This window comes from Peromyscus eremicus, chromosome X (assembly GCF_949786415.1).
Source record: "Peromyscus eremicus chromosome X, PerEre_H2_v1, whole genome shotgun sequence".
In the NCBI taxonomy this organism is placed as follows: Eukaryota; Metazoa; Chordata; class Mammalia; order Rodentia; family Cricetidae; genus Peromyscus; species Peromyscus eremicus.
Window position 1 is genome coordinate 114,465,209 of NC_081439.1, and position 24,888 is coordinate 114,490,096.

General features: G+C 44.1%; 2 protein-coding genes across 2 annotated transcripts; both read left to right on the forward strand.

The window, feature by feature from the left end:
- The first annotated feature begins 626 nt into the window (after positions 1-626).
- Positions 627-5,807, forward strand: LOC131900204 (cancer/testis antigen 55-like). Its single transcript, XM_059251554.1, has 5 exons — positions 627-708; positions 1,528-1,712; positions 3,691-3,835; positions 4,678-4,790; positions 5,589-5,807. Exons 1-5 carry the CDS (start codon positions 627-629, stop codon positions 5,805-5,807), a joined length of 744 nt encoding a protein of 247 aa, XP_059107537.1.
- A 10,358-nt stretch (positions 5,808-16,165) lies between these two features.
- Positions 16,166-24,888, forward strand: LOC131899274 (cancer/testis antigen 55-like). Its single transcript, XM_059250695.1, has 5 exons — positions 16,166-16,507; positions 17,325-17,509; positions 22,670-22,814; positions 23,657-23,769; positions 24,625-24,888. The coding sequence occupies exons 1-5, from the start codon at positions 16,426-16,428 to the stop codon at positions 24,829-24,831; spliced, it is 732 nt and encodes a 243-aa protein (XP_059106678.1). The 5' UTR covers positions 16,166-16,425; the 3' UTR covers positions 24,832-24,888.

The following is a 24,888-nucleotide window of genomic DNA, read 5'->3' on the forward strand; positions in this document are numbered from 1 at the left end:
AAGAAGAAAACTCCTCACATGGAGTATAAGTACTGTTAGTGTTTGTGAACACCTTCTCCCGATGGGTGGAAGCCTTTGCTATCTGTAGGGAGACTGCTCTGACAGTGGTCAAGACTCTTTTTACATCCCTAGGTTTAGGAACGAGAGAGGGGGAAGGATGCTAGAGGCTAGAGCAAAAGTAAGATACACAAAAGTAAGGAAAAAAAGCCTAAGGCCGAAAGGTAAATAGGATAGGTTCAGTTAAGAAAAGATGGGTAGAAACAAGCCAAGCTAAGGTTGGACATTTATAATTAAGAATAGGTTGTTGGGCCCCCCCAAAGACCTTCCTATTGATGCACTCACAATGGGTGAGCAGGGCCAAATGCCTGCACCCAGGGCCTCTCATTGGCAGTGATGTAAGCATCCCATTGGCTTTCATTGGCTGGGCAGTGGAAAGAGGTGGACTCTTCCTGGAGAGGGAGCTTGAAGGGAAGCTGCCAGCAGCCAGGCCAGTACCCTGTCCCTGGCTCTCCTGAGGACTGCCCTTTAGCTAATCACTACCATTGCACAGGTCCTGAGAGTCAGAAAAGCAGGCCTGGTGATTCACTGTAACCCTCAGTGTTGCCCAGGCCAATAGTGACACCACCATGATGAACCTTCTATGGAGGATTTCTGTCATCTTTCAGTGGAAGACAGAGTCTGAAGAGACACCACAGGAAAAACCTGCAGGTATGCCTCTTAGAGTCCCTTTATCTGTCATTCAAGAGACTCCTCAAAAAGGGTCTCTCTCCACCATGAGGTGCAGTGGGACAGGGATAGCAGAGAAGGGCCTGCGGCCATCCTGAGTGGCTATTGAGCATGAGAGTGTCCCTGAGTTCCCAAGAGTTAGGCCAACACTGAACTGTGCCCCAAGCTCCCTTGGTGGGCCAAAGCAGGAGGGTGTGTAGACCAACTCAAAGAACACGTGACACAAGTCTTAGCGGGCTGTACTGTCTCTGCCTTTCCCCTTGCAAGACGCCTTTGTGTATTCCCCAGAAAAGGGGAACATCTCACTTGGAGACTGAATTTGGCCTTATTCCCCATGCACACATGTCTCTGAAGCCAGGAGGCAGTCAGTCATAAGCAGGGTACCACGAAGGAAGGTGGCCGGTTGTCCCAGCAGGATACTGGAGCCAGATCCCAAAACATTACTTACCCATTATGCTCATGAAGAATAAAAGACAATTTGGAAACATGTCCTTACTTCTGGACATATCTTTAATGCTTGGTCTGAATTTAGAGCCATGGCTATGCATTTGCTGCTGCTGCTGAGGCAGGCATATACCACTAATAATGGGAGTTTAAAGAGGCTTACTGGGACAGGCCACCCACAGATGCCATGGAGGTGCCATTCAGTAGTCACAATCTTAGGGCCCAGGAATGGTTGTTATGGTCAGAGAAGTGATGATATGTGCTCACATCTACACAGGTGCTCAGAGTAGGACTTCTGTGTAGAGACTGTTTGCATTTGATATGAACCATTGTGCCCTTTGTTTATCTGTGTCATAGATAACTCCAATTTGAAGTCTCTCAGAGGAATTGTGACCTATCTCTGTACCGACTATGCCTGGATTAATGAATCTATCTTTTTCAATACTGACATGTTGTGTGGCAATGTCCCACTGAACATTGGGGCAAGTGTCATTGCTCTAATGGAAGAAAACGAAACAACTCATATCCAAAAAGCAATCAAGGTATGCCTGAATTCACTCAGAGTCTCTTAACCTAGTGCAATTTTGATTTCTCCCTTGGATTAAGACAGACATTAATGTAGACATAGAGTGAGTTTAATGGGTTTGCCCTAATATTTGAGAGGCAGATGCAGATGGAATGTCTCTGAGTTCAAAGTTCGACTGGCTTACATAATATGTTCAGGTCATCCAGGAATACAATATAAGGCCTTGTTTTAAACAAACAAACCACCTGATAAATGATTTTTGCTTACCTATTTGCTCATTTAAGTTTTATGTAACAAAGTCTTCTTCTCTCTATCACATATCCTCAAATTGACTGTGATCCCTTGGCTAGCCTCAATCTTGCAGCCATCCTCCTAGTCTCTGACTCCACGTGCTGGAATTACAGGCCTCATCTACTGTCTATATTCACTCCTATTTCTTTCAGGGATCTATACACATATTGGCATGTAAACATTCAAGTCATCTGAATTTAATATAAGGGTGCTAGAGGATGCACACCTTGCTTTATAACTGGCTTCCAAGTGGTCCTATACCATGAATTGTACCATCCACTCTACTCCATTTGGTTGTGGGTACCAACAGTATCTTAGGATTTTTCTTTACAAGTCTAAGAATTTATCTGTGTTCTTTGCTATGATTGTTAATGGTATTTCTCAGACAGGAGCCAAGTTCTTCACTCCTCAGTGCAAAGGATCCTGGAGAAAGGACCACCCATCTGTCTTGATAACTGGTCATACACCGAGTGGCAGGTGGCAACAGCGATTAGTTAGGTTTTGAAAAGACATGCAACAGCCTTTGACATCAGGGGCTCCAGTTTCATCACAGCTCTGAGTACAATAACCAGCATGATGATTGCATCCAAAGTATCACACGATGAGAAACACAGCTCACTAATTATTATGCATGTACCCATTGTGATTCCAGATGGCCCTTTCTGCCACCTTTTGCTGTGTCTTTATGTGATATTTTGATAGCATGCACAATATTCAGTTTTGATTTTAAAACTGGTAACCAGTCACTTGTTCTGGACAGTGAAATTATCCAGTATGGTTTGTGGGAGATGGTTTTCTGCTTTGTGCTCATGTGGCTATTATATTTTTTGTATAGAGAATGTACATTGTTTAATGAAGAAATGTTCAAAGGGAAACTACCTCCAGTAAGAATCATAATCCTCAATAAGCCAGAATAGTAGTATTCTTCCACACTTAGGTGAATGGAGCCCTGGCATGCCTTGTCTTTGCAATGTCTTGTGATGGGGGTTATTTCTTCCACTTCATCTCCTGCTTCTGTACCCAGGCCCAGATAGGGAATAACATGCTCTCCCTCCTTGTTCTCCAAAATTGTGCTGCTTAATCTTGTCTCTGTCAACTTTATTCTACTCCACTCCCATCTCCCAGGTAACCCATTTCTCTTCCTACGCATACCCCGCAAAGTCCATTTCTCCAATTACACCACCAATGTCACTCGGTCTAATTTTTTTTTCCTGTGCAAATGTATGAAATTCTTTTCTAATTTGAGTTATAGCCATGGCTATAGCGTGCTTAGAAGTATATTTTACACTATTGGATGTTGAGTTCCTGGAAAGCAAGAGCACTGTCTTTCTAAGGTCAGAAGGTGAGTTTGTGAGAACATTAAACATAGGTGTGAAATTCACAGTTGCAAGGCACTTGCCAATCCATGGAGCAAGCACAGACACAATTGATGTCATCATCTCAGATCCATGGTGGATCAGTAATGTATGGTCTAGGTTTGAGAACCTTTGCTTAAAAGATTTCTGCCACAGGAGTGCTATTTTGGCATGACTAATAAAGTCCAGGTCTCTGACAAGGAGTCCTGTGTCCTGCAAGCACCCTTACAACTCTGTTAGGTCAACTCGTTAAAATGCTGTTGTTTTCATGGGGAATCCTTGGTAAGTGTACAATCTCCTGCCTGTAATTTTTATTTTTTCTTCAACCACTGTCTCCTTCTCTTATAGGTGAAAACTGTGACTAACCCTGTGGATGGTACTGAGCAATCAGACCTTGACAGAGAACTTTGTATTAAGTGTGTCAGCTCCGTCACACAGGACAGCATCTATATCGACAAGGAAACATCTTTCCCTGTCCATCTCTTTTCTGGAGGTAAGATTTATAGTTTTAAAAGCAAAGAGCAAGAGTGTGGGAAGTGTCCTTGAAATTGAAAGTGAGGTACCATAAAAATGGGGAAAGTGGGCAATATTTTAAATATCACATAGCGGTCCTGTCCTCCCAATGCCATCATCATGCATCCATGTGGTTTTCACTACTCAATTGATTCATTTGGCTGTTTTGATTTCTCATACAGGGTTCCTCTAAGTTACCTGAAACTCACTATGCATCTGAGAATTGTCCATGACCTTAGCAAACCCATCCCTGACTCTTCTGAGTGCTGAGGTCATAATCTTTCTGCCACTGCATCAGGATACATGCAAAATATCATCAGTGATAGCATCACACAAGTATAAGAGATTTATCTGGAACATACATCCACCATTTCAAAGCAAAGGTGCAGACAGGCCTCTTTCTTTTGTGTCCTCTTTCCAGAATATTCATCCCATAGGCTCTCATATTTTGTCCCTAGCCTAGGTACCAAGGTTGACACATGTGATCCTACTGTGTTCCTGGCTTCCATCCCCAAAAGAGATCTCAAAATGACCACTTGATGAGAAAATCCAGTACTCGTAGCTGTAACTTTCACTCTGAGACACACGGTTTTTAGTTATCCATGTCTGTGAATAAACCATTGTCGGAGAACCAGTGTTTAAAGGGCCTTAAGCATCCCTTCCTGTAGGAAGATATTTGAGATGTCTGTGTAAGTATTTGAAAAAGTTACTTTGCATTCAGGAAATGTTTGTCAGCATATTGCGGTAATGGAGGGTCTTAGGTATTGTGACATGACCTGAGTGCCATAATATTTACACCTCTAATGTTCTTGGCTGTTTTAGAATTCATGCCTTGCAAAGGAGACTTGTTGCTGGTTGAGTATTCCATGAAGCCGGGCACTTCAAACATGAACATCCACACCATGAGCCACTTAAGCTCCCAGAATTCGGATGAGGTAATTTGCTTCCATGTTGCCCTTGTCATGGGCAGGTGGCTGCTTGTTCTTCCTTCCTGGTTAGTTTTTTTGCCCAGGATTTTGTTTGGTATGTTTGGTAGTGTATCCCCTGCCAAAGTGGACAAATTCACTGATTGAAAAGGAAATAAGCGGAAAATAATGTAGAATATACACATTGTTAACTCCTAGCTTGTGCACTTTACTTGATGTTAGGATGTTCTGTGGACAACAGTTAGAAAGCGTCTTGGCTGTGAGGCCATTGTGGGGAAACTTTGAGTGCACTGGGTTTGAAGTGTTCGGCCTGCTAATAAATGTGGATAAGACCTTGGTCAGTACAGCCTGAGAATGAGATGTAAAGTCAGGGAGGTAGAGTGTTTGGTCACATTGTGTAGCATGAAGATCATGTCTTCTCATCACAAAGGAGATAGAGTGTGAGGTCATGTGGTAGCATGAAAATCATGTCATCACACAGGAGACAAGAGTGTGGAGCCATATTGGGTAGCCTGAAGGGCATGTCTTCTCGTCACACAAGAGCTAGAGTGTGAGGCCATGTTGGGTAGCCTGCAGGGCACATCGTTTCGTAAGACACCCAATGTTTGTCTTATTTCTCTGATTTAATAGGAGTGATGTGGGATGGTGACTCATTGTATTAACACAGTACCCAGGCATTCCCTGTGTGTCAAGGATGAGAATCAGTGATGGAGTGAAGGACCTGCTGAGTAGAGCCAAGGGGTTGTTGAGGGCCATCTGTGGTGGGTTATGCTTCTCCATACTCATTGCCTTCATTTTCCATCATAGGTCTGTGTTACCACTATTGATGGAAGAACTGGTGTGGTGGAAGCCAGTATGTTTTTTACTTTGGATTCTCTCCATTCTCATCCTGGTTATACACCTGCATTATATGACGTTGTTAATGTGATTGTAGTAGACAGAATTCAATCACATTACACTCATAGAGTGGTGTCTGTGATTCCCGTGGAGATGTTGTCTATACCAATCATTTTTAATCCTTTTTAATATTACTGTATTGCAGAAACGCCTGGTTAAATAAAGTAGTATGGATGAGCAAAATAAATATATATGCACTCAAGACTTTTTCTTTTGAAGACTCTTGGGTTTTTTTGTTGGTGACATGGATTCACTTTTGGAAGATGCCCTATCCATTCAAAAATGTGCCCAGTTGGTTCTTAAATGTAGAAGAAACAACTTACCATCAGGTCACATTCACAACTGCCCTCATGATAAAGTAAAGTCTGCACTTTGCTGCCAATGTTACCTCTTTCTATGCTAGTATTTCACTTCCATATAAATAAAGGTGGCGAGTGTTTTCCATCTTGCAGCAGTTGGTAAATACTACAGGAGACTGTTAAAGACTTTAGTAATTGAATTCACTGTGCAGTAGTGTTGCACAGGTTCAATAATAATTATTACGTTGCTCAATGTTCTATTAGGAGCTCATTTGCTCATTTAAATGAGAACATTACCATGCATTAAAATATGTTCTGTTCCTGAATTTTAGGAATAGGAGTAGCTTTTCTGTATACATGAATCAGGTGAAAACATCAAAGCCTTTTGCTTGAAGTTCATATTGGTTTTCCTATGGTAAAGGGTCTCAGAACACCTCACATCTATATTCCATGAAATTTCTTCTTTCTCTTTGATGAAATATAAATGCAACCTTGGGTCAGCGGCATTTGAGTGATTCGATGTCACTGAGAAGTGGTTTTGTCTGCACCCCTGGTGCACTTTCTATATGTTGACCATATTTCCTGGCCCCCAGTAAACAGTTTGACTTTGATTTTCCTTCACAAGTCTACTCCCCCCTGCCCACCAGCCAATTTTCCTGCTCAATCTCATAATAAAGGAAGATAGTAAAAGGATATGTCTTGTTGAGTTTTAGCTTTGGCTTACTGATTATTTCCACACATTCTTTAACATTTTTTATTATCTGATGCAGTTCTGTTCAGATGGGGACTAGCCAGCCAAAGTCCTCGAGGCCCCAGCTGCTGGAAAGACAGTCAGCTCTGCCTGATGCAGTTCCACACAGACAGGAATTATCCAGCCAGGAAAGACATCCAAGGCACCAGGCAGGTAGACCTCATTGTGATAAGGAGTTAAGTGGTGGAGAAATGGGAGAGAGAGAGAAAAGTGGAATAGTTCATACGCTGTGGAAAAGACATAGAAAGGAAGAAGTCAAGAGGACGAGGACTAGGCACATTTTGGGGCCTGTTTGCCACCTGGGGCCATGGTGAAGGTGGCCAGGAGTAGATTGAGGGGGGAGGCCGGCTTGACCCCCAGGGCCATGGTGATGTCCAGCCAGGCTCCTGCCAAGGGCCATGTACTGGGTCCCTGGTCCTACAGTAGCCAGGTTCTGTGTTGATATCTATGGCTCCTGTTGCCTTTGAGTGCCACGCTGATTCCAGTGGGCTGGGCCACCTCCTGGGGCTGTGTGTGGTCCATGAGCCACGCTGCCACTGGGGCCTTACTGATCTGGGCAGCCTTTGCTGCCACCTGGGGCCATAATGACAACTGGACGTAGGCTGCTGCAAGGATTGTGTCTAGGTCCGTGGTCCTACCACAGCTAAAATTGATGACGATGTCCACAGCCCACGTTACCACCAAAGGCCACATGAAACCTGAGTTCTGGCCTGCAACCTGTGGCCTTGTTTGGTGTCCAGGAGCCATGCTACTGCCAGAGCCCTCCTTCAGTGAGTGGCCAGGGCTGCCACTTGGAGCTAGGATGTCGACTAGGCCAAGCTGCTGCCTGGGGCCATGTCTGGGTCCGTGGCCCAGCTGCAGGTGGGGTCTGTGTTGAAGTCTGTGGCCTAGGTTGCCACTAGGGCCCACACAGAGGCCTGGGTTCTGGACCAGAGCCTGTGGCTTGGTTGGAGTCTGGGGCCATGCCACAGCAGGGACCATATAGACATGGGTGGCCTGTGCTACCACCCAGGGCCATGGTGTCATCCTATCCCAGGCTGCTGCCCAGGGCCAAGTCTGGATCCGTGGTTCTATAACATCCAGGGTCCAGATTGACGTATGTGGCTCCTGTTGCCATCAAGTGCCATGAGGATGCCCAGGGTCACGTCAGTGACCTGAGTCCAGGTTGGAGTCTGAGGGCCAGGATACATGCAAAACTGAGTGGCCTGCACTGCTACTCAATTTCGTAGTGACACTGGGGCCAGAGCTGCAGCTGAGGGCCATGTCAGGGTCTGTGGTGATGCCTGAGCCTCCTGTTACCATCAAAGGCCATGCAGACACCCGAGGTCGAGGGCCATGTTGGTGTCTCAGGGCCACACAGCGGTGATGCTGAGGACAATGTCAGAATCCATGGTCCTACTGAGGCTGGGGTCTGTGGTGGAGTCCGGGAACTGTATTGCCACCAAAAGTCACATAGAGGCCCAGGGTTGGGGCAGCAACCTGAGGCCTTGATGGTGTCCATTGGCCATGGTGCCACCAGAACCATTCCCACGGAGTGGCCATTCCTTCTATCCAGAGTCAGGATGTTGTCTAGGCCCAAGTTGTTGCCAAGGGCCATGTCCGGGTCCATGGTTCCACTGTAGCTGGGGTCTGCATCAATGTCTATGGCCTGTGCCACCATTTGAGTGAAATCAGAGGGCCATGCGGAACCAGAGCCACCCTTCACTGGCCCTGGGAAAGCTGTTCTTGCCTCTCACTGGACACTAGAGCAAGAGAGCTGGGCCCTGCACTTGTGAGAGATAGCCCCACTACTCACCACAGGCAAGGGTGAACCCGCTCTGATGGCATGCATGTAAGGGAGCTGACTCTGCCCTCCTCCAGAGGTGGGTGGCCCAGTGGCCTGGACTAACCAGCTCAGTTACCACCCAGGCCCGCAGCTGGGCCTTGGGTTGCTCCACTATAGCAACTACCCCATCTAGGACCTGCGGCAGCTTGTGAAGGGACTGGTCCTGTGGAACAATACCTGCAGGATCTCCAAACTCAGGGTGGCCACAGGGTATCCAAGAGGAGTTCCGGTGAGGATCCAGTGATGATGGTGTGCCAGAAACCAGAGGCCTGGAACCAGACCAGAGACTCACGGCAATGAACATTGGCTAGTAAAGCTGATTGGACAAAAGGCTCTATACTGTGTGACACACCGAGGTTCCCAAGGCCACCAGGACAAATGAAGAGGTGCTGGAGAGGCAGGAAAGTGAGAGGACCGAGCAGACATCAGAACAGACTGCTCAGTCTCCTCTAGAGATCAGGCCTCAATTTCAGTTTCCTGAGACTGGACAGGCAGTTTCTGAGGATGAGCCACAAACAAAGGGCAATCAATCACAGGAGCCCCTGACAACAGAGACAAGGGAGATAAGACACACCAAGCCTGGGCCACTGAGCCAGCCCCCACAGTCAGTACATGCTAGGCCAGCCAGCCTCCCAGCAGCTCAAAGTCAAAGCCAGGGACTTGTGCAGGCCTGCCCCCAAATGGATAACTGTAGCCGGACCGGCCTCTAACTATCCCTGGCCATTTAGAATGTTCTAAGATTGTCACTTGCTTGAGCCAATCATATCTAAAATGACCTAACTGCTCCAGGAACTCCCCTTGGCTATGCTTAAAAGGAGCCCACACATCCCTCTTGGGGACTTCTCCATCTTGCTTTTGTGTGGGATGGCAGGCCCCAGCATGCTGGAATAATAAATGCTCTTGCTGATTGTATACATGGATAGTGGTCTTTTGTGGGCCTTTTCCAGGATCCTAACAGAAAGAAGGAGAAAGGAAGAGATTTTTCGTTGTTGTTTTGGTTTTGGTTTAACTTGGGGGGATTTTTGTTTTTGCTTTTGTGTGTTTGTTTACTTTGCTTACTTTGTTTTATTTTCTTTTGAGATGTGTGGCAGGGGTGAAGGAAGGATATAGGGGAACTAGGAGTTGAGCAGAATTGGGGTGCATGATGTGAAAATCCCAAAGAGTCAATAAAGAAGTTAAATTTAAAAGTTTTTATTGTATTTAAATTCATTTGGTAGTGTCATGCAAACACACACACACACACACACACACACACACACACACACACACACCCAAGATGTCACAGTGCTCATCTGGATGTCACAGTACAACCTGTGAGAGTCTGCTATCCCCTGCCGTATGGGCCCCAACAACTGAAATCAGGTCATCAGGCTTGATGGCAAACACCTTTTCAAACTGTTTCAATCTTATTTTGTGTTTACCTAGACACTTCTGAGACTCCCAAACCCTAGTAGCCACATATGCCTTTGAAAGTTTTGGGGACTGTCCAGGACCCCTGACAATAGTCTAGAAGTATTAACCAAAACAACTGATGTTTGTGCAAGCTTAAACATCAAATTAAAATAACCTTAGTTAGTTCCTCTTAAGGAAATGTAAATTAAAAACAATTGCTATGTAGTATCTGGAAATTTTTAGCTTTGCAATAAAACAGATGTTAGTCGGGAACCTCAAATCCATCACTGATGTGCTGCCCTAAAGCACTGATGTATTGTGGCCTTTTTCTTTCAAAACACCATACCCCATACCCCTGACCTTGTGCACTGAGACATTTTGGAGGCATGAGGCTGATCTTGTCCTGGCCATTAATAAAAGGATTCTGATAGTAAAATGGAGGAGCCAGTGAATCCCATGGAGGACTCTGACATTAATATGGAGGAGGAGAGCAAAATGGAGGAGGCAGTGAACAACATGTAGGCCTCTTATAGTAAAATGGAGGAAGCACTGAACCCCATGGAGGCCTCTGACAATAAAATGGAGGAGGCAGAGAACCCCATGGAGGGCCCTCACAGTAAAATGGAGGATGCAGTGACCCCCATGGAAACCTCTGACATTAAAATAGAGGAGGCAGTGAACCCCATGGAGGCCTCTGACATTAAAATGGAAGAGGCAGTGAACCCCAAGGAGGCCTCTGACCCTAAAATAGAGGAGGCAGTGAACACATTGGAGGTCTGTGATAATAAAATGGAGGAGGCAGTGAACCCCATGGAGGCCTGTGATAGTAAATTGGAGGAGGCAGTGAACCCCATGGGGGCACTGACATAAAATGGAGGAGGCAGTGAACCCCATGGATTCACTAACTTTAAAATAAAGGAGTCAGTGAACACCATGGAGGCCTCTGATAGTTAAATAGAGGAGGCAGTGAACCCCATGGAGGCCTCTGATAGTCAAATAGGGGAGGCAGTGAACCAAATGCAAGCACTGAAATTAAAATGGAAGAGGCAGTGAACCCCATTGAGCGATCAAACATTAAAATGGAGGAGGCAATGAACCCCATAGAGTCCTCCGATAGAAAATGGAGGAGGCAGTGCACCCCATGGAGGCCTCTGACATTAAAATGCAGGAGGCAGTAAACCCCATGGAGACCTCTGATAGTAAAATGAAGAAAGTTGTGAACCCCATGGAGGCCTCTGACAATAAAATGGAGGATGCAGTGAACCCCATGTAGGCCTCTGATATTAAAAAGGAGGAGGTAGAGAACCCCAAGGATGACTCTGATAGTAAAATGGAGGAAGCAGTGAACCCCATGGAGGCCTCTGACATTAAAATGGAGGAGGCAGTGACCCCATGGAGGGCTCTGACATTAAAATGGAGGAGGCAGTGAACCCCATGGAGGCACTGACATTAAAATGGAGGAGGCAGTGAACCCCATGGAGGTCTATGATAGTAAAATGGAGAATGCAGTGAACCCCATGGAGGCCTCTGACAATAAAATGGAGAAGACAGTGAACCCCCTGGAGTCCTCTGATAGTAAAATGGAAGAGACATTGAACCCCATGGAGGCCTCTGACATTAAATTGGAGGAGGCAGTGAACCCCATGGAGGCCTCTGACATTGAAATGGAGGAGGCAGTGAACCCCATGGAGGCCTCTGATTAAAATGGAGAAGGCAGTGAACCCCATGGAGGCCTCTGACAGTAAAATGGAGGAAAAAGTGAACCCCATGGAGGCCTCTGACATTAAAATAAAGGAGGCAGTGAACCCCATGGAGGTCTCTGACAGTAAAATGGAAAATGCAGTGAACTCCATGGAGGATTCTTACATGAAAATGGAGGTGGTAGTGAAGCGAATGGAGGCCTCTGACATTAAAATGGAGGAGGCAGTGAACCCCATGATGGTCTCTGATTGTAAAAAGAAGGAGGCAGTGAATCCCATGTAGGACTCTGACATTATATTGGAGGAGGCAGTGAACCCCTTGGAGGCCTCTGATAGTAAAATGGTGGAGGCAGTGAACCCCATGCAGGCCTCTGATATTAAAATGGAGGAGGCAGTGAGTACCATGGAGGTCTCAAACAGTAAACTGGAGGGGTCAGTGAACACCATGTTGGCCACTGACATTAAAAGGGAGAAGGCAGTGAACCCCATGGAGGCCTCTGACAGTAAAATACAGGAGGCAGTGTACCCCATGGAGGCACTGACATTAAAATGGAGGAGGCAGTGAACCCCATGGAGGCCTCTGACAATAAAATGGAAAAGACAGTGAACCCCCTGGAGTCCTCTGATAGTAAAATGGAGGAGACATTGAACCCCATGGAGTCCTCTGACATTAAAATGGAGGAGGCAGTGAACCCCATGGAGGCCTCTGACATTAAAATGAAAAAGGCAGTGAGCACCATGGGGGCTTCTTACATAAAAATGGAGGAGGCAGTGAACCCCATGGAGGCTTCTGACAGTAAAATGGAGGAGGCAGTGAACCCCATGGAGGCCTCTGACATTAAAATGGAGGAGGCAGTGAACCACATGCAGGCACTGATATTAAAATGGAGGAGGCAGTGAACCCCGTGGAGGCCTCTGACAGTAAAATGGAGGAGGCAGTGAACCCCACGGAGACCTCTGAAAGTAAAATGGAAGAGGCAGCGAACCCCCTGGAGGCACTGACATTAAAATTAAAATGGAGGAGGCAGTCAACCCCATGAAGGCCTCTGACAGTAAAATGGAGCAGGCAAGGAACCCCATGGAGGCCTCTGATAATAAAATAGAGGACGCAGTGAACTCCATGGAGGCCTCTGACAGTAAAATGGAGGAGGCAGTGATCCCCATGGAGACACTGACATTATAATGGAGGAGACACTGAACCCCATGGAGGCCTCTTACAGTAAAATGGAATAGGCAGTGAACCCCACTGAGGCCTCTGAAAATAAAATAGTGGATTCAGTGAACCCCATGGAGGCCTCTTACATTAAAATGGAGGAGGCAATAAACCCCATGGAGGCCTCTGATTAAAATGAATGAGGCAGTGAACCCCATTAGGGCCTCTGACATTAAAATGGAGGAGGCAATAAACCCCATCAAGGACTCTGACATTAAAATGGAGGAGACAGTGAACCCCATGGTGTCCTCTGATAGAAAAATGGAGAGGGCAGTGAACCCGATGGAGACCTCTGATAGTAATATGGAGGAGGCAGTGAACCCCGTCAAGAAATCTGATAGAAAATAGGAGGAGGCAGTGAAACCCGTGGAGGAACCTGAGAGAAAAATGGAAGAGGCAGTGAACCCCATGGAGGCCTCTGATAATAAAATAGAGGACGCAGTGAACTTCATGGAGGCCTCTGACAGTAAAATGGAGGAGGCAGTGAACCCCATGGAGACACTGACATTATAATGGAGGAGACACTGAACCCCATGGAGGCCTCTTACATTAAAATGGAGGAGGCAGTAAATCCCATGGAGGCCTCTGATTAAAATGAACAAGGCAGGGAACCCCATTAAGGCCTCTGACATTAAAATGGAGGAGGCAATAAACCCCATTGAGGACTCTGACATTAAAATGGAGGAGACAGTGAACCCAAGTTGTCCTATGATAGAAAAATGGAGAGGGCAGTGAACCCGATGGAGGCCACTGATAATAAAATAGAGGATGCAGTGAACCCCATGGAAACCTCTGACATTAAAAAGGAGGAGGTAGTAAACCCAATGGAGGCTTATGATTAAAATGGAGGAGGCAGTGAACCCCATGCAGTACTCTGATAGAAAAATGGAAGAAGCAGTGAACCCAGGGAGGCTCGGACATTAAAATGGAGGAGGAAGTGAACCCCATGGAGGCCTCTGACATTGAAATGGAGAAGGCAGTGACCCCAAGGAGGCCTCTGACATTAAAATGGAGGAGTCAGTGAACCTGATGGACTCCTAAAACATTAAAATGGAGGAGGCAGTGAACCCCATGGAGGCCTCTGATAATAAAATAGAGGATGCAGTGAACCTCATGGAGGCCTCTGACAGTAAAATGGAGGAGTCAGTGAACCCCATGGAGACCTCAGACATTAAAATGGAGGAGGCAGTGAACCCCATGGAGACACTGACATTATGTCCTTCCTTTTATAGTGCATGATACGGGAATTTAATTTTCTTTGAATATTCTCTTCATCTGAATATGTACTGTAACACTCATTGTTATGTTTTACAGGCAGCAGTTTAAAACTGAAAATACTCAGCAAATTATAACTCTGTTTCAGCAATGGAATTTTGATATAAAACAATTTGGAGACCAAGCAGATAAACTAACTGTTGGTATCACATTTGCTGTTACAATTAATCTCTTATTACTAAGTCTTAAGTGAAAATAGAGAAGCTATTCTTGCATTAGGCACATGAAAATGAGCTGAATTTTGAGACCTGTTACTGGCTTTGTGTTCCATTCATGGTGAACCTTAAACCACAGAAATAGACACGTACAATGCCCGTGAAAGCCATTGGACTTCTGATGTCAGTTAAGATGCTTGCAATTTCAAGCAACAGAAACTTGTAAAAGAATAACTGAAGGACTCAGTTTTATGTAAAAGAAATTGCGGATAGGTTAGTTTCAGACATAGTTGAATGGTGTGCGGAATGCATCACATGGCATTATCTGAGCTGTTTTTGGGTCTTAGTGAACCTACTAAATGCAGTATGGTAAATATTTCATTTTTAGACTTAACTACAAATTTGTTAGCTTCAGTTAACTGAGTCAGTCTTTTCTCAAAGCCCTGGCAGAATATTCTTGTGCAGGAATATCACTGACCTAGTTTTGAACATTTCCCCATTCCTGAACTAATCACTGTGGTCAGAACATGGTTTGCATTTTTTTTCTTCCTCTCCTCTCCATGTTCCTCTCCTTCTTTCCCTCTCCTTTGCCTTCCATCCCCTTTCCTACCTTCTTTCTCTTCTTCCATTTCTCCTTCTGTATCCTTGACTTAACCCTGGGTGCCAGATACAGCAAGAAATCCATGGAGGCTCTTTAAAAGGAAATAGCTAGGTTTAGTATATTAAGGTAGATTATTGTATATACTAGTAAACTATTTTAGTAAAATATCAGCCTTAGATAATTCGCACTGATATGGAGTCTTATATATTGATATAAATGTAAACCATCTTTATAATAGCATTTAAGATAGTTTGTATATTGATACAAATTTAAAACTATAACCATCATATTGTACACATATTCCTACTCCTATTTGAAATAGTTCGTATATTGATACAAATTTAAAACTATAATCGTCATATTGTACACATATTCCTACTCCTATTTGAAATATTTTGTATATTGATACAAATGTAAAACTATAATCGTCATATTGTACACATATTCCTACTCCTATTTGAAATATTTTGTATATTGATACAAATGTAAAACTATATTTGTCATACTGTGTGTATGTTCTTCCTCTATTTAGGATAGTTTAAATATTGATACATATTAAGGATATTGTTATTATATTGCACTGTGCAATTCTACCTCTGTTTAAGATATTTTGTGAATTGTCACAATTTTAAGGTCATTATCTTTATATTGTACATCTGTTTATAGACTGTTTACCTTGTTAATGTGAAGCCTTAGTCCTTAGGTTATTTAGGTAGATAAGACTTACAGAATTATAGTCACCCATGCTTGTCTCCATCCTTTTGGAGGAAGGAACAAAAGAGTTAAGAGGAGACTGGCGGCGGCTCCCTTGATCTTCTGATCTTTCGGGGTTCTTACCCTGATATCTGACTCTCAATTTTTATTGATAAAGAATAATTAGATAATAACTAATTAGATAATAATTAGAGAAGACTATCCTCAAATTTTTATGTTACAGAAGACCAACACACAAACACACACACACACACACACACACACACACACACACACACACACACACTGGCCCTGATTCAAACAAAGCCACAATGTGGATAGTGCTTATTTTATCACCAAGCATAATTTTGGGGGTGGGGGCAGAGCAGGGGCACAGGCTTCTGTCACACCTCCTAAGACAAAACCCATGCTCTATCAGGAAAATGTAGGAAGGAGACCCCATATATCCAAACTGAGTACCCCCAAGGGCACACCTACAAGCGGATTTTCCGTGGACCCTCCTATTGATGTGCTCACAATTGGTGGGCGGAGCCAAAAGTCTCCGCCTAGTGCCTCTCATTGGCAGTGATGTAAACATCCCATTGACTCTCATTGGCTGGGCAGTGGAAAGAGGTGGACTCTCCCTGGGAGCTTGAAGGGAAGCTGCTAGCAGCCAGGCCAGTACCCTGTCCCTGTCATTCCTGAGGGCTGCCCTTTAGCTGGTCACTAGCATCTCACAGAGGCTGGAGAAGATAATCAGAGCTAGATCCTGAGATTCAGAAAAACAGGCCTAGTGATTCACTCACAAGCTACGGCATTGCCCAGGCTGGTGGTGACACCAGTATGCAGAGACTTTGGCGCCGAATGTCAGCTATCTTTCAGTGGAAGACGGGGTCTGAAGAAACACCACAGGAAAAACCTGAAGGTATGCCTCTTGGAGTCCCCTCATTCTTCACTCAAGGAGATTCCTCAGAAAAGGTTCTCCACCATGAGGTGCAGTGGGACACGGATAGCGGGGAAGGGCCTGCCGCCATCCTGAGAGGCTGTTGAGCATGAGAGTGTCCCTGAGTTCCCAAGAGTTAGGCCAACACTGAACTGTGCCCCAAGCTCCCTTGGTGGGCCAAAGCAGGAGGCTGTGTAGACCAACTCAAAGAACACGTGACACAAGTCTTAGCGGGCTGTACTGTCTCTGCCTTTCCCCTTGCAAGACGCCTTTGTGTATTCCCCAGAGAAGGGGAACATCTCACTTGGAGACTGAATTTGGCCTTATTCCCCATGCACACATGTCTCTGAAGCCAGGAGGCAGTCAGTCATAAGGAGGGTACCACGAAGGAAGGTGGCCGGTTGTCCCAGCAGGATACTGGAGCCAGATCCCAAAACATTACTTACCCATTATGCTCATGAAGAATAAAAGACAATTTGGAAACATGTCCTTACTTCTGCACATATCTTTAATGCTTGGTCTGAATTTAGAGCCATGGCTATGCATTTGCTGCTGCTGCTGAAGCAGGCATATACCAGTAATAATGGGAGTTTAAAGAGGCTTACTGGGACAGGCCACCCACAGATGCCATGGAGGTGCCATTCAGTAGTCACAATCTTAGGGCCCAGAAATGGTCACTATGGTCAGAGAAGTGATGATATGTGCTCACATCTACACAGGTGCTCAGAGTAGGACTTCTGTGTAGAGACTGTTTGCATTTGATATGAACCATTGTGCCCTTTGTTTATCTGTGTCATAGATAACTCCAATTTGAAGTCTGTCAGAGGAATTGTGACCTATCTCTGTACCGACTATGGCTGGATTAATGAATCTATCTTTTTCAATACTGACATGTTGTGTGGCAAAGTCCCACTGAACATTGGGACAAGTGTCATTGCTCTCGTGGAAGAAAACGAAACAACTCATATCCAAAAAGCAATCAAGGTATGCCTGAATTCACCCAGAGTCTCTTGGTGTATTATTTACTTTTCTGTTGCTGTGATAAAATACCATGGTGAGAGCAACTTAAGGAAGTGTGTTTGTTTGTTCTTATGGTTCCAGAAAGATGGATGAGTCCATCAAGGCAGGTAGGTGCGGTAGGCAGCAAGCAGCAGGTATGGTAACAGAAGCAGGAAGCTGAGAGCTTACCTCTTCAAATGCAGTCTCAAAGCACAGAGACACAACTAGATGTGTTGCTAGTCTTTACATTTTCAAACTCTTGCAATAAATCCACTGTTAGTTTTTTAGCTGCGTTGTGTTCTTACCCAGCAAGGAAATGCCACGAAACACGACAGAATCCGCTAACAAAGAGTTTTATTAAAGGTAAAGGGACAGAGAGTGAACAGGCCTGCGGGAAACACGTGTGTGGAGAGAGGAGCCGGGAGCATGGCGCCTGATTTTAAAGGCTGGGCGTGGACAGATCAGCGTCACTACTACACGCAAGCGCGCAGATCACATGGCCACGTTGCGCGCTTACGTGGCCAGTGAAACGTCACGCATCTCGGTCACGCGAGATGCCCTGACCCGGAAATGGCTATCCTGACCTGGGCCTGGCTAGGTGGAAGTGTCCGCCAGGCATATGCGAACAAGCCTGACCGTGGGGGCGTGTTGTAAATCTTTCATCCACACCTCTTAAACCTCCCCAAACAGTCCCTCCAACTAGGGACCAAGTTTTCAAACACCTTGAGTCTATTGGGGACATTCTCATTCAAACCACTGTGTTTGATGGGAATGGTGGTGCGTGGCAGTAGTCCTAGGACTCAGCAAGGAGAGGAAGGACATTTTCTCAGTTCAAGGCCAGCCTGATCTATACAGTGAGTCCCGGGACAGCCAGAGTTACATGGTGAAAACCCATTTTTAAAAAAGATTCAGAAAAGAGAAAGGAGTGGATGGAGGCCTAATTGGGAGAGGAGGAAGGAGGGGAAACTGTGTTCATGATGTTATATATGAGAGGAAAAAAAGAAAAGTGTAATACTATTATGCATCTTAGTAACACTTTGATCAAATTACATTGTAAATATGAATAAAAAATTAGAGATGTACAGTTTCTTGCTGAAAATAGATAAAAACGTTTCCTTGCTTTTTTTTATAGCATAAACTTTAATAACCTTAAAACTTCTCTTCTATGTATAAATAAATTTTTCACCAAAAAAAGATTAAGAAAATGTTGATGTGTGGTCAAAGTTGACATCCCACTTCTCTGAGCTTAGTGGATTTGATGTTATAGTATTTGAATGCAATGATGCTTATTCTGTTTCTAAATATTTTGTGTCCGTTCTCTTAATATTTGAAAAACATGGAATTGATTCTGTATAACCCTACAACTTCCATCATATAGTGGCCAGTCATTTTCTATTCAGTACCCAAACTAGAAGAATTGATATGACAAAGACTGTATTGTTCACACTCTTTTCTGTGTCAATTAGTGTATGTGTTTATTTGCTTTATTTTTTTTAGATTTCTTTTTATTATGTTATGTGCATGAGTGTTTGGCCTGCGTGTACATCTGTGTACCACATGTGTCCCTGCTGCCTGAGGAGGTGCTGAGCCTCCATGTGGGTTCTGTAATCATCACTTCCATTCAGCTCTTTACATATTGATGGCTGTTGTCAAATTACTCTTACTTATGTTGTTCTGATTGAGAGTCTCAACAGCAGGCCACAGAAGATACCTTTGCCAGTATCGGAAAACACCGGAAGACTGTTATTGTAAAATCATGGTAAAAATTGAAAAGCTGAAGCAGGCTCCTGATCTTATTTTGAGATTTTTATCATCTTAATGATAAAGTTATCATTTTCACTTCTTGTTCTTCTCACACATAGATCCATCCTAGACCTTTCCACAATTGTAAGAATATATTAATTAGGAAAATAGGAATGTGTTCCCCCACTGATTTTTTTTAAAAATCCCAGTTTTTTGTTTTTCAAATATTTTAAAAATATCAATTATGTCATTAGTGCCCTCTGTCAGGAACATAGGTGAACACTTGTGTCTTTCACAATGTCAGAATTTATTGAATGACAATAAATTCATAAGACATAGTAGTTTCAATGGCAGCAATTTGCAAGAAAATCCTGTTTACTTTGGTAATCTGGACAAGATTACACAGGTTTTTTTTTGGTTTGTTTGGTTTTTGGTTTTTTGAGACAGAGTTTCTCTGTGTAGTTTTGGTACCTGTCCTAGATCTCACTCTGCAGACCAGGCTGTCCTCGAACTCACAGAGATGTGCCTAGCTCTGCCTTCCAAGTGCTGAGATTAAAGGCATGTGCCACCACCGCCTGGCCGCAGGTTTTTTTTTTTATTTCAGTCTTAGTTGCTATTCCTAATTCTCATATATCACACCACAGTCAATATGTAATACACAGAAAATACAGGCTACATGATGAGTACAACTGGTTAAAGAGGCTGGAGCAGAGTTTCAGGAGGTTTCAAATGGATGGAAAAGATGTAAATGGAGTAGGGTCCCAAAAGCCAGTAAATGAGTTGAAGACAGCCCTGGTTACCACTGTTAGGAGTCCCACAAAAGGACCAAGCCACACAACTGTAACATACGTGCAGAGTGCCTATGTTAGTCCCACGCAGGCTCCCTGGTTGTCGGTTCAGTCTCTGTGAACCCCTATGAGCCCAGGTTGATTGATTCTGTGAGTTTTCTTGTGGTGTCCTTGACCCCTCTGGCTCCTACAATCCTTTCTACTCCTCTTCTGCAGGATTCCCTGAACACTATCCTAATGTTTGACTGTGGGTCTGCATCTGTTTTTCCATCAGTTGTGAGATGAAGCCTCTCTGGTGACAATTGAGCTAGGCACCAATCTGGTCACAGAAGATGGCCAGTTCAGGCTACGTTATCTGCTGTTGCTTAAGAGTCTTAGTTGGGGTCATCCTTGTAGATTCCTGGGAGAGTCCCTTGTGCAGGTTTTTAACCTGACCCCCAAATGCACCCCATTTCCAGTAATCACTTTCAGTGTAAATGTACCATATTTTCTTTATCCATTTCTTGGTTGAAAGTCATCTGGTTGGTTTCTAGGTTCTGGCTGTTATGAATAAAGCTACTATGAACGTAGTTGAACATGTGTCTTTGTGGTATGATTAAGCATTCCTTGAGTATATGCCCAAGAGTGGTGTAGCTGGGTCTGTGGTAAACTGAGTCCCAATTTTCTGGGAAACCACCACACCGACTTGCAAAGTGGCTGTAAAAGTCTGCATTCACACCAGCAATGGAGGAGTGTTCCCCTCTCACCACGTGCTCTCCAGCATGAGCTGTTGCTTGTGTTTTTTTGTCTTAGTCATTCTGACATCTGTAAGATGGAATCTCAGAGTCATTCGATTTGCATTTTTCTGATGGCTAAGGATATTGAACATCTTTTTAAGTTTTTCCCGGCCATTTGAGATTCTTGTGTTGATAATTCTCTGTTTAGATGTACTCCATTTTTTAATTGAATGGTTATTTGGTTTGTTGATATCTAGGTTCTTGAGTTCTTTATATCTTTTGGAAAACAGCCCTCTGTCGGAGGTGGGGTTAGTGAAGACCTTTTCCCATTCTGTAGGGTGCTGTTTTGTCCTATTGATGGTGTCTCTTGCCTTACAGAATCATTTCAATTCCATAAGGTCCCATTTATTAACTGTTGATCATGGTGCCTGCAAGATGGGTGTTCTGTTCAGGAAGTTGTCTCCTGTTCCAGTATGTTCAAGACTATTTCCCACTTTCTCTTCTGATTCCTTGTCCAGCCTTACTACATGGGCAGATCCTTAGTCTTACTGCAACTAGATATGCTGTTTGTTGATACTCATGGGAGGCCTGTCCTTTCGTGAATAGAAACAGATGAGTGAATTGGGGGAGGGCAGAGGGGAGGTAGAGGGATGGATTGGGAGGAAAGGACAGAGGAGAAACAGAGGTCGGGATGTAAAATAAATTAAAAAATAATTTTTCAAAAATGTAAATACAGTCTTTATTGATAAGAATAGAAACTGAAACACGCTTTAGTGAAGGAGCTGTTTTTGTACTATCAATTGTTGTGGACCAGGGAGTTTTCATCAAAAATACAGATGTATGTCCAGATCCAGATGCAAAAACCAGAACATTCTCCCGGTTCAAGAGTGGGTAGACTGAATGAGTGAAGACACCGAGGGTATTCAGAGGGGCTGGGAAAGGCAGATAAGTAGGCCTTATCACCAGCAAGGTCTGAGCTCAGCTGAGGACACAGGACTTTCTCTGTTTGTCCATGTCTGTCCTTGGCTAACACATCAAGTATCAGTTAACAGGTGAGTGGGGGCCATCACCACCATAGTGATAGGTGTACACTTTGTTCTGTGGTTCAAATGGAGGGAGTTGCACCTTTTCTTTGCTCTGGTGTGTGTGGTAAGTTCCTAGGCTTGGTTTTCCTTTGCAGTCTCTTGCGATGGGGGTTATTTCTTTCACTTAATCTCCTGCTTCTGCACCTAGATCCAAATAGGGAAAAACAGCTCTCCCTCCTTGTTCTCCAAAAGTGTGCTGCTCATTCTTGTCTCTGTCAACTTTATTCTGCTCCACTCCTATCTCCCAGGTAACTCATTTCTCTTCCTTCAAATACCCTGCAAAGCCCATTTCCTCAAATTACGCCACCAATGTCACTCAGTGTAAAAATTATTCTGAGTTACAACCATGACTACAGCTTGTTTAGAAGTATATTTTAAACATATTTTACACTCTTGGTTGTTGAGTTCCTGGAAAGCAAGAACATTGTCTTTCTAAGGTCAGAATGTGGGTTTGTGAAAGCATTAAACATAGGTGTGAAATTCACAGATGCAAGGCACTTGCCAATCCATGGTGCAAGCACAGACACAATTGATGTCATCATCTCAGGTCCATGGTGGATCATTAATAGTAAATGTATGGTCTAGGTTTGAGAACCGTTGCTTAAAAGATTTCTCCCACAGGAGTGCTATTTTGGCATGACTAATAAAGTCCAGGTCTCTGACAAGGAGTCCTGTGTCCTGCAAGCACCCTTACAACTCTGTTAGGTCAACTCCTTAAAATGCTGTTGTTTTCATGGGGAATCCTTGGTAAGTGTACAATCTCCTGCCTGTAATTTTTATTTTTTCTTCAACCACTGTCTCCTTCTCTTATAGGTGAAAACTGTGACTAACCCTGTGGATGGTACTGAGCAATCAGACCTTGACAGAGAACTTTGTATTAAGTGTGTCAGCTCGGTCACACAGGACAGCATCTATATCGACAAGGAAACATCTTTTCCTGTCCATCTCTTTTCTGGAGGTAAGATTTATAGTTTTAAAAGCAAAGAGCAAGAGTGTGGGAAGTGTCCTTGAAATTGAAATTGAGGTACCATAAAAATGGGGAAAGTGGGCAATATTTTAAGTGTCACATAGCAGTCCTGTCCTCCCAATGCCATCATCATGCATCCATGTGGTTTTCACTACTCAATTGATTCATTTGGCTGTTTTGATTTCTCATACAGGGTTCCTCTAAGTTACCTGAAACTCACTATGCATCTGAGAATTGTCCATGACCTTAGCAAACCCATCCCTGACTCTTCTGAGTGCTGAGGTCATAATCTTCTGCCACTGCATCAGGATACATGCAAAATATCATCAGTGATAGCATCACACAAGTATAAGAGATTTATCTTGAACATACATCCACCATTTCAAAGCAAAGGTGCAGACAGGCCTCTTTCTTTCTGTGTCCTCTTTCCAGAATATTCATCACATAGGCTCTCATATTTTGTCCCTAGCCTAGGTACCAAGTTTGACGCATGTGATCCTACTGTGTTCCTGGCTTCCATCCCCAAAAGAGATCTCAAAATGACTACTTGATGAGAAAATCCAGTACTCTTAGCTGTAACTTTCACTCTGAGACACACGGTTTTTAGTTATCCATGTCTGTGAATAAATCATTGTCAGAGTACCAGTGTTTAAAGGGTCTTAAGCGTCCCTTCCTGTAGGAAGATATTTGAGATGTCTGTGTAAGTATTTGGAAAAGTTACTTTGCATTCAGGAAATGTTTGTCTGCATATTGTGGTGATGGAGGGTCTTAGGTATTGTGACATGACCTGAGTGCCATAATATTTACACCTCTAATGTTCTTGGCTGTTTTAGAATTCATGCCTTGCAAAGGAGACTTGTTGCTGGTTGAGTATTCCATGAAGCCGGGCACTTCCAACATGAACATCCACACCGTGAGCCCCTTAAGCTCCCAGAATATGGATGAGGTAATTTGCTTCCATGTTGCCCTTGTCATGGGCAGGTAGCTGCCTATCCTTCCTTCCTGGTCACTTTTTGCCCAGGATTTTGTGTGGTACGTTTCGCAGTATATCCCCTGCCAAAGTGGACATGTTCACTGATTGAAAAGGAAATAACCAGAAAATGATGTAGAATATACACAAGTTAGCTCCTAGCTTATGTGCTTTACTTGACGTTAGGATGTTCTGTGGACAACAGTTAGAAAGCGAGTTGGCTGTGAGGCCATTGTGGGGAAACTTTGAGTGCACTGGGTTTGAGGTGTTCAGCCTGCTTATAAGGATGGATAAGATCTTGTCTAGTACAGCCTGAGAATAAGATGAAAACTCATGGAGATAGAGTGTGAGGCCACATTGTGTAGCATGAAGAGCATGTCTTCTCTTCACACAGGAGAGAGAGAATATGGAGCCATGTTGAGTAGCTTGAAGATCATGTCTTCTCATCACAGGAGGTAGTGTGGGTCCATATTGGGTAGCATGAAGTGCATGTCTTCTCATCACACAGGAGATAGCATGTGAGGCCATATTGGGTAGCCTGAAGGGCATGTCTTCTCACCACACAGGAGATAGTGTGGGTCCATATTGGGTAACATGAAGAGTAGAGCCTTTCATAAGTCACCCAATATTTGTCTTATTTCTCTGATTTAATAGGAGTGATGTGGGATGGTGACTCATTGTGTTAACACAGTACCCAGGCATTCCCTGTGTGTCAAGGATGAGAATCAGTGATGTGTTGAAGGACCTGCTGAGTAGAGCCAAGGGGTTGTTGAGGGCCATCTGTGGTGGGTTATGCTTCTCCATACTCATTGCCTTCATTGCTCATCTTAGGTATGTATTACCAGTACTGATGGAAAAACTGGTGTGGTGGAATCCTGTGTCTTTTTTACTGTGGATTCCATCCAGAAGCCTTCTGATTATACTCCGGAGTTGTATGACATCGTGAATGTGGTCGCTGTGGACAGCATTCAACCAAACTGTTCTTGGAGAGCAGTGTCAATGATCCCAGTGGAAATGTGCATTGACCAAGCCTTGTAATTCACCATTATTTATAAGGCTCTGGTTTAATAAAACAAAATGAGCATGTAATCTAAA